The 12,759-nt window shown below is 43.2% G+C and overlaps 1 protein-coding gene across 1 annotated transcript in view; it reads left to right on the forward strand.

Moving 5' to 3' along the window:
• The first annotated feature begins 9,308 nt into the window (after positions 1-9,308).
• The window catches only part of LOC147621451 (uncharacterized), a 60,769-nt gene continuing 57,318 nt past the window's right edge, over positions 9,309-12,759 (forward strand). The window contains exon 1 of the mRNA XM_086824189.1: positions 9,309-9,651. Coding sequence (XP_086680315.1) covers positions 9,383-9,651 — 269 coding nt within the window. The 5' untranslated portion in view covers positions 9,309-9,382. The remainder of the gene's footprint in view (positions 9,652-12,759) is intronic.

A 12,759-nucleotide genomic window follows, 5' to 3' on the forward strand; every position in this document is an offset into this window, starting at 1 on the left:
TGGCTTTCTTTCATTAAGGTAGCCACCCTGTTGTCCGACGACTGTGTTATGAAATCGATTTTTCTTTCTTCTTTCGTCATTTCACAATCGTTTACGATAATCGATCCTCTACATTTCTTGCCCATCCTCCTTTACGACCTTCTCGACCATTTCCTTCAAGGTGGGAGCTTGACTTTCTTATTTTCTTTTCTTTTCTTTTTTGTCGTCTTTATTCTTTGTTGTTAAGGAATCATAGGCATAAAGGAAAATTGTGGAAATCATCATTAATTGCTTCTCACTCTTTCACGAACGCATCACATATGCACAAGACAAAATCACACAAGTATAAATACACTATCTGTAGATTCACGAACATCGAATCTGTGGTTTCATGATAGTTATGACCCCTTTTCATAGGTCTGCACTTTCATGGGTTTGCGCTTTCACGACCCCACCATTTCACGCCCTAACCAGTTCACAGCCCCACCATTTCATGGCCTATCCATTCATGGCCGGAACCATCTCACGACCTAAGGGTTTCACGGGTCTGCACTTTCACGACCCCACCATTTCTTGGGTCAACCAGTTCACGGCCCCACCATTTCACGGCCTATCCAGTTCACGGCCAAACCATCTCATAACCTAAGGGTTTCACGGGTCTGCACTTTCACAGGTCTGCGCTTTGACGACCCCACCATTTCATGGGTCAACCATTTCACGGCCCCACCATTGCACAGCCTATCCAGTTCACAGAGCTGAACCATCTCACGACCTAAGTGTTTCACGACTCTGCACTTTCACGGGTCTGCGCTTTCATGACCCCACCATTTCACGGCCCCACCATTTCATGGCCTAAACCAGTTCATGGCCCCACCAGTTCACGGCGTAAAGGTTTCACGGGTCTGCACTTTCACGGGTCAACCCTCATCCTCCCCTCTTCGCACCCTGCTGATTCACGCCATATGCTGACTACTAACATACAATTACTTCTACACTAACGAACTCTCTAACCTCTTCCCCATTACAATATATATAAAAATATATGTATATACAAAAAAAAAAAGGTGGTATCAAGCCCCACCAGTCATGAGAGTGATCCCTTGTGTGACTGATATAGATGTCAGCCTCGGAGTCCAAAGCACACGAGACCCCAGCCGCGCAACACAAGCTAGAAGTGCTACGGGATCCCCAGCCAGCCAAAGAAAAAAGACATCGTATCGACCAAACCGAAATTTCTTGGGTCCCTATTCCCAAGCTTTCTAGGGGACCATCATCACCAGCGAAATTCATACGCCCCATGGAAAGGTAGCTCTCTACTACCACAGCCTCGAATGTCTGTAGATACTGGAGGAAGCTGAAGTTCAGGCAAAGCTAGAAAAAGTTAGCCTAAGTGTGATGGCACAAGTACTCCCCTGAACAATCGACACAGAATTATGTGCAGAGTACCTAAAGACCTACAACAAGGGGACCAAGAGAGGGAGAATCACAAAGGCAAATGGCACCACTAAAGAGCTCCTCATCACCAAGGACTTGATAAGAGAAGCCCTGCACCTTCTAGAGCTGCTGCAACTAGACACCATCCACATAGCATTGACAAGATGCCATTGGAGGCCATGCTCAAGAAGACATCATACAATTCAAATGGTGCTGAGTATGAGAATATTAGAGATAAGGCAACAGTGAAAGCTTGCATAGAAATATCTTTGATGCTGCAAATAAAGCCAGTAGACAGATACAACGAGGTAAACCTCAACAGAATTGCCAGGGTATATGAGGAGAAAGAGGATGATTAGGCATATTACCTACACAAGGAGATGGAGAACTATTTAAAAGCCCACCAGTCAAAGATAAGTAACCCATACCTCCTCACACAAGTCCTCAACCTTGTAGCAAAAAGGCCTCTCAAGGAGCCCAAGCCAGAAGAACGAATGCAGTTAGCACTACTACAGGACCAGCCCTAAGTAACAACTCGAACTAAAGAAGAAGGGCAAGCCATCTTGATGGTGGAGACACAGGACATCATCAAGCAGATCAAGAAATACCACAAAAAGAAAACATATAAAAAGATGAGGGGGTACTCTTTGATGTTGCAGCAGAGTCACAAAGACTAGAGGAGGAAGTAGCCACCGATCTAGACTTACCAGGAGAGGCACTGAAGGAAAATCTATTCACTCAGATATAACACACGATCCCCAGCAATAACTTACTCCCCCAGCAAGCCCCGCCCAACTTATATTTACTGCCTTATCTCCTCTCAAGGATTCCACATTGGCAGACACACCAATTGAAATAGCTCCAGAACCAGCAACACTCATACAAGTTGAAGAAACAAGAATTGAAGAGGTAGCAGCCCACAACCCAAGCACCAGAATCTGAGGTACCCACCATGAAAGCAAGCAAACGACAAAGAACTCCAGAGTCGTGAAGTCCAAGCAGGAGGAGACGACTAGAAGAGGAAAAAGGGCTACCACAGCTTGCCTCCTTGCACAATATTGATTACCAATAATTTGTGCAAGAGACTGTTGAGGGACTCGACGAGCTACTCAATCAACCACTAACTGGGCTGGAGACAAAATCAGGAACCGATACGCTGAGGGAGCAAGAGCAGAAAGTTTGGCGATGCCATCTCCTAACAACCCATATGCTCCATGACCGCAACAATGCACTTTGGAAGCAAGTCAAAGATACATCAGCACAAGTGCAAAAGTTAAAGGCAAACCTAGAAGCAATAGAGTCAACACACAAGGAAGTCATTATGAAGCGTTTGAAGGCTACAGAAGAGCAGGAAAAAAGGTACAACTCCCTGGAAAATAATAACCTTGTGTTAAGCCAGACAATAGTCCAAAAGATCAAAGAGAATGCTGATCTCAAAGCCAAGCTGGAACAAGCAAAGGAACAACTCTAGTAAGAAGTAAACTATACAAAAGAAATCACAACACTACATGAGCAACAAACACAGGTCTTCCAAAACAATGCCAGGGCCAAGGAAGAAGCGCTGCAAAACCAAATCATGCAGCTAACAACATAGCTCAAAGCAGAGGAGGAGAGGGCAAATCATCTACAACAAGAAAGGGAACAAACCAATAAGGCTCATGCAGAGAAGATTCGAGCCCTTAATGAAGCCATAAGCGCAAGATAGGCAGAAGCACACACAAAAGAGTTGGCACACCAAGAGACAGTGACATTGCTCACTCAACAACTCCAAGACGCTTAGAGGCTGGCATCCCAAAGACTCCAAGAGATTACCGAAGCTCAGGAAAGGGAAGCAATCACCCGACGGGCCCAAGAAGCTGCCATAAGGTGATTCGAAGACTTAGATGCTGCAAGGATGGTCATAGAAACGGCCATTTCAAACCTCCTTAGCAACATGGACTCCTACCTGTAAGAGCTCGAACACTAGCAGCAATCCAAGAAAGGCATCAAAGGCAGGAGCCGAGCGATGATCTTCATCTCCTCCTCCTTGAGCGTGCCTCCGAGTTGGGTCAGCTCTGCCAGTAACTCCTCGGGTCCTTCCTCAGACTCTTTCTTTACTTCAGTATGATATAAACCCTCTCTTTACTTCAGTATGATATAAACCTCACTGAAGATATAGGCCTCGGTGAACTAACATTAATCAAACAAAATACTGAAAGAGATACTCACCCCACCGTAATCATGGGAGTTTTGCGAGGTGACTTAGTATTGACTAACCCTCAAGATAATTTTCTATCCCCTCCACCCTATCGTCTTAAACCTTCGTAGTTGGTGTCGTGTGCTCCAAAACTCAAAAATTCTGGACAACAATGTCGAAAAATTAGACTTGTTTGTCCTAGATGACACCCAGAGACGCCCGCCAACTATAAAGTCGTAACACAAAGTTACCAGTGGGTCATAAGTCTGGTTAGAGGTCTATAATACTCACCATCATCTAAACCTCTGTGAGTCCACTCTATATAACCCTTATGGTATTCTAAAACTCTACAGTAATATTTACAAATATTTAGAAGCCATGATGACAATTGTACAGTACAATCTTGATGCTACCCATATAGAGTATCCAACTCTAAACGAAGAGGAAATTCTAGACTTGAGGGAATTTATTAAATCTCATAAGCCTAGCCACCCACCGCCTAGCACAGAACAGGGTCAAGAAGAAACCTCTTCATTCTTAAAATCCACTTACCCTGTCTACGCTAATGTCACCAGTAAACTACTTAACCCCTATCATCCTACCTTGCAACCTACTAACACCTCTCAGGTAGAATGCATCTTCTCATCTATTTATCCTCGAGACTGATTTTCCCACTAACACTCTTGCCCCCGAGGAGGTACGGGCAACTACCCCATCTCCAACACGGCACGCTCAAGAGGTAAGACAAACTACACCACAAGATAATCTTCAGCCATTTACTAATGAAACAGTCTTGGATGATTTGTCAGCTTGCAGAATACGAGGGACTTATAAGAGCAGGCAATCCGCTTTTGAAGCCCAAACTGATGTTCAAAGCACTAATGCAGACTATTCCCTTTGAGCCTACCCGACGGATCATGCCGGCGGAAGCATACTCAGAGGTCACTCCACAAAGCAACATAATGTACCATACACTCTCCGCGCACCACGACCTGATCTCGATGAACTGCTTCCATTGGCGTGGGAGAGGGTACTTTATGGGCAAATGTGGCCAAGCACACAAAGCTCGCCAACCCACAATTTGATGACTTACTGGAGATCTGAATAGTCACATTTATGATCAGCTATTGTTTCCATAGGTGGCGAAAAGCAAACCCCGTACACACCAGAGGTGGCTACACCACCATCACCACTACTAAAGAGCACCCCCGCCTGGAGGATTTTGGAATTCAACCCGATGGAGGAAGGAGTACCTTTTGATTCTAGAATATAGCCAGGTGTACATGACTGCGCCACCCACATTGCGGGTCGATCCATTGTACATGCCAATCAAGAGAAGATGGACTTCGTTCGAGTGTCACGAAGCCAAAAGACATGACTCTCATGTGTGCTACAACTTCCCAATCTTTGTACCAATGACTTTTGGACACATATAGAAACAAAGACAACTATTATTAACATGGATCCGGGCATGGCCCAACATTCCTGACCCCACCATGGTAGCCAATGTCAAATTTTTGAAGCTAGTGGTGGTCCTCATAGACCAACCAAAGGAACATTATGATGGCCATGACGCGGACAACTTGAGGTTTGACATGAACCAAGGCCCATTAGATAGAGGGATCATGCTTTATTACCATTGTCTTTCAGGCTACATGCACATCACGTTTGAAGATATGGTAGATATTGGTTTTTGGAGGTCCCATTCAGCTTTCAGATGAACACTTAAAAAGCTTCAATCTAGAAGAGATTTTTATCGACATGAGTTCAGTGACTAGGTCTTCCGACCTAGGTAGCAAGTTTTGAGGACAGAGCCTACATGAGAAAGGGGGGGATGTTAATCCCATTTTGGATTAACAAACATGATCCTCAATTGAGGACATTAATAAGTGTCATGAAATGGCACTATAAAAGTCGTACATTATGAGATATTGGCCACCCAAGGCCTTGCAAGTAAGTTTTGGGTGCCCAAGTGTGAATAAGGGCCAATTGTCTATAAGGCATTTTCTCATAATGAAGAGACACAATCCCCTTTGTGCTATTAAGAGTTCTCCCTTTGTATCTTGAGAGAGATTGAAGGAGTGAGAGCATTCTAGCATTGTGCCTCTTTTATGCTTGTATGATTCATGCTTGTGTGAGAGAGTGAGAGAGAGAGTGATTATCCTATGCAAGGGTGTGAGCGACTCCATGGTGATAGCATGGAGGTGGAGCTTGGAGTTTGGAGCTTAATGAGCAAGCTTGGAGGCCTCAAGGGACTCAAGATCGAAGCATTGGTAAGTACCCTACGATAGTTTGTGATCTATTGCTTACCCATTAGGTGAATGTGTAGAGTTCCCTCTTGGAGGTGTGGTAGCCCATAACAGTGCCTATGCAAAATAAGTGGGATATATCTCCTATATTTCTTTAACTATATAATCATAGTGATGGGTTGTATATTCATTATATCTCAACCTATCTCAATAGGGTATCCAGCTTGGTATCCAGCTTGAGTAGACTTGTGTACAACATGATCACTATCCTCAAAATAGCCCTGGGTTCTCCATGCATATAGAGAATAACCATCGATGGAATGCCAAGCTCCTCATCAAGGCCTTTCTTCGATCCACTATAGTCACTACCCTATAAGAGTGGCCTGCTCATAGATTAGGCACAAAAGGTTAATCTACCTTTTTTTCCCCTTTACATGATATATGTGTACTAGCACTTGTAGTACCACGAGATGATGCATCTACATTCCTTGCATCTATCCTCAACTTTCTTGACCATGGACTAAAAATGGGTCCACTACTAAAGGACTCTCTAAGTTCACTAAGCACTTGTGATTGCTATAACTCTATATGTGGGACATCATCATTACTTCTTACATCTGCATCTTTAGTATACTAGCCACTCATCTCATCAACAAAGCTAATATCTCTACTTACCTGCATCTCACGCAAGCGGTAGGGTTATAGCATATATAACCTTTATACTCGAAAACATAACCAATGAAGATGCATTTCTTTGCCTTTGGATCCAACTTGGTTCTTACTTTATTAGGAACATGCACATATACAATACATTCACACACTTTCAAGTGAGACACATCTGGGTTTATGCCTGTAAACTTCTATTCAACCGTCATGCCATGAACATTGGTAGTGTGGGTCTTGTTCATAATATAAACTGTAGTTGCTATTACTTCAGTCCCAAAAAAAATCTGACAAATTCATTTCATACATCAAGGCATGAGCAACTTCTGTAATGTCTGTTTTCCTTTCTGCAACACCATTCTATTACGAAGTACCTGTATGTAAATTGCCTCTTGATTTCATGATTTCTTATGAAATCTCTAAACTCATTGGAAAAATATTCTCTCCCCACCATCCAATCTTTAGGCATTTGATTTGTATATCTTTTTCCTTATCAAGTAAGGCTTTAAATCTCTGAAAGTGAGTAAACACCTCACTTAGCTCCTTCATGAAGTAAACCCACACTTTCTTAGTGTGATCATCAAAGTGAATGTAACATAGTACTTGCTACAACCTATAATTGTTGCAATCTTGGTTGGTTCCCATATATTAGAATGTATAACATCCAATGACGTTGCATGGATGTGCTTTTTCATGTGGGAAATCATGTTTGACCTGCTTACTAAGCTGGCATGCTTTAAATACTTTCTACATACAATCTATCTTAAACTTTAACAAACGTATGACAATATTTTGGGCTTGCATAGACTTCAACCTTGTATCCTCACAGGATCTGCTTCTCAGTTGGTCATTCATGTTCAATCTTAGCTTTCACAGTAGTTTGAGATGACTGATCTTGGATTACTTCATTACTTTCTTGGTCTTGAAGTATGGCAACTTGATGATTGCAATTTTATTTCTCAGGAGAAGTAAGTGCACAAATTTCTTTCTCTTTATGGTTTGATAGATTGTACTTCGCTCTCTTGTCCCACGGATCCTAGTTCCAAGCTTTCAAAGGATGATGATTCTCCTTTGGTTGATTCTAGTGAGTACTTGCAGTTGGTTGGTTCATTGCTCTACCTTAACAACACTCGTCTGGATATCTCTATGCCTTGAGTATTCTCAGTCAATTCTCCTCTGTGGCTCGATGGTCTCACTGGAAAGCTGCTTTGCGGGTTCTTTGGTATTTTTGTGGCACATCCAGTTTATTCTAGTGGTTCTGATTTGGTGGGATTCAGGGATGCTAATTGGGCCGATTGTGTTGATTCTCGGCGATCTACTTCTGGATATTGTTTTCTGCTTGGATTTGGAATGGTTTCTTGGAAGTCTCAGAAACAGAGGACTATTGCTACATCATCTACTAAGGCTGAGTATAAGTCCTACCTTCTCTCCATAATTGAAGCTTTGTGGATTCATTAGATTTTGGAACATTTATGCTGCGCACAAGATTCTCCGGTCACAATTTTCTCGGACTCCCAGAGTGCTATTGCTTTGGCATAGAACTCAGTGATTCATGGTTGATCCAAACATATCGAAGTGCATTATCATGTTGTTTGAGATTGGATCAAGCTTGGTCTTTTTGACTTGGTATATTGTTCTACCACCACAGACAACCTTACAGACCTCTTCACCAAACCACTTCCTCGTGCGTCTTTGTAGGTCTTACTTTAGCATGCTAGCGTTGGTTTGCCCATCTGCCACTAAAGAGGAGGTGTTGGAAATATTGTTTATCCCTAGATGGACTTTCTACATTCTTGTATCTGGCCCATTTATACAAGGCCCTTACATTGCATATTTTGTCTGCTATTTTTGCACCATTTATTATAGGTGCCCTTTTTTAAAAGCATTTTATGGATTTTTGTCCATTTCGGCCTATAGGACTTGGTCGATTAGCTCATCAGGACCTATATAAATAGGTGCCTCATTCGCACGTCATTTCATCTCTGATTTCAGCCCTTACCAACACTCACGGGCCTCCTTCATGCTTTACCTTGATTCATATTTAGGTTTTTGATCATCTATAGTCTACTGTCTACATATATATGCTGTTTTATTCTCTGTTTTTAGATTTACAGCAATAGCACAGATTTCTCACAGGAATTAACATAAGCTTTTTAATATGTGATGTTCTGATCATTTCTTGAATGGTAGAGCAAGAATCTCATTCTAGTGAAATACTGATTGATTTGACTTAGATCACATATCCTTGCATTGAGAAACTCTTACTCAGAAAACTCCATGTCATCATCACAACGAAGCCAACCCATTCTGTTAAGATAACCAATTTTGCTACTAGTCTCATACCCCAATCAACTTCTTGTCCCTCTGGTGCCCCTTGTAAGATCTTCAAAGATGGCTTGCTATTTTTGGGTAGTGACATTGGTTTGTCACCATTCATTTAGAATTCCTGAAAATCCGAATGTGATCAACTTGGCACAATCTAAGTTGGTCCTCTTGTAGTATAGTTATTGATACACACTCCAAGGGTAAAAATAGGTTTTACTATTTTCTCGGTACTGGCTGTGTCAAAATTGTAATTAATGAAGGATCCATTTTGGAAATAGTGGATGGCTCTGGATCATGGCACTTGTTCCAAGCTCCTCCTTGACCTTAGTTGATGTGTTGTATATGTATGCTCTCTCTCTCTCTCTCACACACACACACACACACACACACACACACACACAAGTTTAGCTTCTCCTCCTCCTCCTCCACCCTAGACATTGAGATTGAGGTAAGACTTTCATCAATAGCTCGACCCTTATATTTTCTTTTACACCATTTTGTAGACAAGTGAGCATAGCGACACGTGGAGGTTCGGAAATTGGTTTGATTAAGGTGCATGATGATGATGATGTGTGCCTCCTCAGCTATGGCAATGGTGGCTTCTCATCACAATACAGCAACACAACCAAGCTTTGCCATCGCCCACCTCCCTTGTGCACGCCCTTCTTCGTGTCTCAAGACGCACCTCTCGCCTGCAAAGACGTCCTCTTCATTCCATTTCCCATCTTTTGTTCCCGTGGGCTTCCGAAGTTTCCAGAAGGGCAGACCTGCCTGCCTTATCTCCAATGGTACCCGTTGGACTGCTGGCCAGTGGCTTGATAGCACGTATGGTCTTTCCCTTTCACCTTCAATTTGTAGCATTTCAGATGTTCATTGTGTTTTGCCGTACCATGATGTGTCTGCCATGCTAAATGTCATGAAGATTTCTCCATAAGGTTCTACCTTATGCCATGCCAAATTCACATGAAGGTCATAATCTTGCTTCTTTTGCCTTACGTGAAGCTCATAATCTTGCTTCTTTTGCCCATTTTCATGCCATGCCACACCTGTTTTGTTACATGATCTAATACCACTGTTAAGGTGTATGATTAGCTGCTTTGGTGCATTAACTGAAGAGAAGAGAGGATGAGTGAGTGTATATATGATGAAATCCAGTACAAGAGCTTAGTGTGAGACTCTGAAGGAGCAGAACGGCCGAGCCTTCAAAGCTTAAAGTTCTATCACAATGGCCTCTTCCTTGCGAGCACTAGCAGCCCGTGTTGGGGGCAAGGGTTCAAATTGGTCTTGGGGGAAGAGGTGAATGCCTAGAGACCAGGAAGTGGGGGAGGTTCACGTTAATGGCGCTGCAAGTTATGCCCATACACATGAACAAGTGGGGCAAACAAGGTGAGAGCTCACCTTCTCCATGAGTCTGGGCATGAGATGCAGTTTTGCCCAAATGTAAGCCAAGAGAAGAGGACAGAGCTCTTAGAGCGGGCTGTAGCACAAGCATCTCTCTTTACAGCAAGGAGGGCGGCACGTCCTATGGCAGTTGACCCTGCAGCATTTGTGAGGCCACCTGTATCGGAGGCATGTAGTAGAGGCTCTAGAGTTTCTGCATTAGCATCAGCTAGCCATACATCGTCCACACCACATCATGCGTCCTTTAGCATGCCATCCACAGTTCCTGCACGTCGACAGAGCACCCTTGATAAAAAATGGGATCCCAACAGAAGGGAGGATGTTGATACGGCAGTGGCTTGCTTCTTTTTTCATGATCATATTGCCTTCCATGCTGCCAGATCTGAGTACTTCAAGGTTATGGTGAGGAAGATTGGCGAGTATGGTCCATCTTACCATAGTTGTTACGAGGCGTGCCTCTAACAGTTCGAGGCGTACGAGGCGTACGACTGCCTGATCGAGGCGTCCACAAATTATTATTTTTTTGCTGGTGTGAGTCTTTAGACAGAGGCTTTAAGGGCCCAAGGCAGCCCCTCTCACACACACTCTCTCTCCCTCATTCTCTCCCTCCCTCCCTTAAGCCTTTCTCAAGACCCAAAGTTCAAAGTTCAAACTTCAAACACACTAGGATGATGATGTTTTTTATACCCACTTTTGGAGCTCTCTCTATACTCTACTGGTTCATTTCAATTCATTTCATTTTACTTTGTCTTGAATCTTGATGATATATCCAGATGATGAGGATGGATTATTTTGGTCTCATAGGTCATTTTGGCCTTTTGCAAACGTTTAATACAACTTTCTTTCTTTCACACACACACTCTCTCTCCCTCTCTCATACACACCCTCCCTCAAGGCTCATACATACACACTCTAGTCTCTCTCTCTCTCTCTCTCTCTCTCTCAACTTTCACTATATATATATATATATATATGTAAATATAAGAGACTCTCTAACACGCCTCTAACGTCTCTAAAAAATACGAGTCTTTCGAGGCGCGTACCATACCCGCCTCGTACCAAACGCCTCTGACGCCTCTAACAACCTTGCATCTTACACTCCCCCATCCTCAAAGACTTTGCATACCACTCTTCTTGAGAAAGAGAGGCGTGCTGTAGAGCAAGTTGCAGAGAACACAAAGCATATGTGGAAAAAGAATGGAGTCTCTCTCATCACTGATGGATGGAGCGATACACAAAAGAGGTCTATCCATGGGGTAGTGGCCTATTCTCGAGGAGAGATGTATTTCATTTCATCGCATGATGTATCAGGGACTGGGAAGAGTGCTGATGTGGAGTGGAGAGAGGCAATAGAGTTTGTTGGTAGTGACCTTGTTATGGGATTTGTTGTGGATGGTGAGGCCGCCAACAGGGCAGCAGGTGCCATTGTTGAAGGGATGTATCCACATGTGACAATGTCATTTGCATGGCACATTGCCCCAATAATTTGCTGAAGGATATAGGGAAGTTGCCTTGAATTGCGCCGATCATTGAGAGGGAAAGTCACATGGTCACAGAATGATTGAGCAATTGAAAGAGCTCATGAAAGAGCAAGAGCAATTTGATCATGATGATGAGGATGAGGAGGACACTCTCAAGAGCAAGTATGAGATGGTTCAGGATCTTTGTGTCAAAAGATGGAACTGTTAAAATTTTTTGCATGCATCTCAAGTGAGGTCGGCCAAGTCCATTTGTGGATATATAAGCACCCTAGCTCCATTGTAAAAATTCATCTAATTCATTGCTGTTGTGTTGGTTCGAATACTCTCTCTCTCTCTCTCTCTCTCTCTCTCTCTCTCTCTCTCTCTAGCGTTTGTGAACCCTCTCTCTCCCTTCTCTGCCAGCGTTTTCTCTCATCCTTTCTCCCTTAGCGTTTTCTCACTAACGCAATACTGCTTCCGCATCGCCAACTTTGACATGGTATCAGAGCCAAGGCACGTCAACGCCTAGGGGACCGGAGTGCGAGGAGAAGGCAGATCTCGGCTGTGTTTTTTCAGCTGGCAGGAGAGCGACAAACACGTAACTTGTGCCAGCCAAAAACAAAACCATGTATCATTCTACATATGACAAACATATGCATGACACATATATGCATTCGTAAACAATATGCTCCTCAAGATGCTCTACCTACTCCAAAGTAACAGTCTCAGGGTTGCTCGCAAGCCTTACGCCCATGGGCATCCCGCAGGACCCACGACTGATGGTACAACATGAGCATATGAAAGCACTCAATGCATCCAAAAAATACATCCACTAAGTACTTTCCACATATGTCCCTCTTGATGCTTTACCCACTCTGTTTATGGCCATCCCGCAGGAGCCACACTCAGTGATGCATCCATGAACATAATAAAGTACTTAATGTATCATACCAATATACATGCATCTCATCCTGACACATCCAGAGTATTACCCATGTATTCTCAAGGGTACAGGGATCCAATGGCACCAGAATACAATAATACCTCAAAAAGTGTATAAATACATGCACAG

This window comes from Cibotium barometz, chromosome 30 (genome assembly GCF_041138505.1).
Source record: "Cibotium barometz isolate CiBa-2024 chromosome 30, ASM4113850v1, whole genome shotgun sequence".
NCBI classification, from domain to species: domain Eukaryota; kingdom Viridiplantae; phylum Streptophyta; class Polypodiopsida; order Cyatheales; family Cibotiaceae; genus Cibotium; species Cibotium barometz.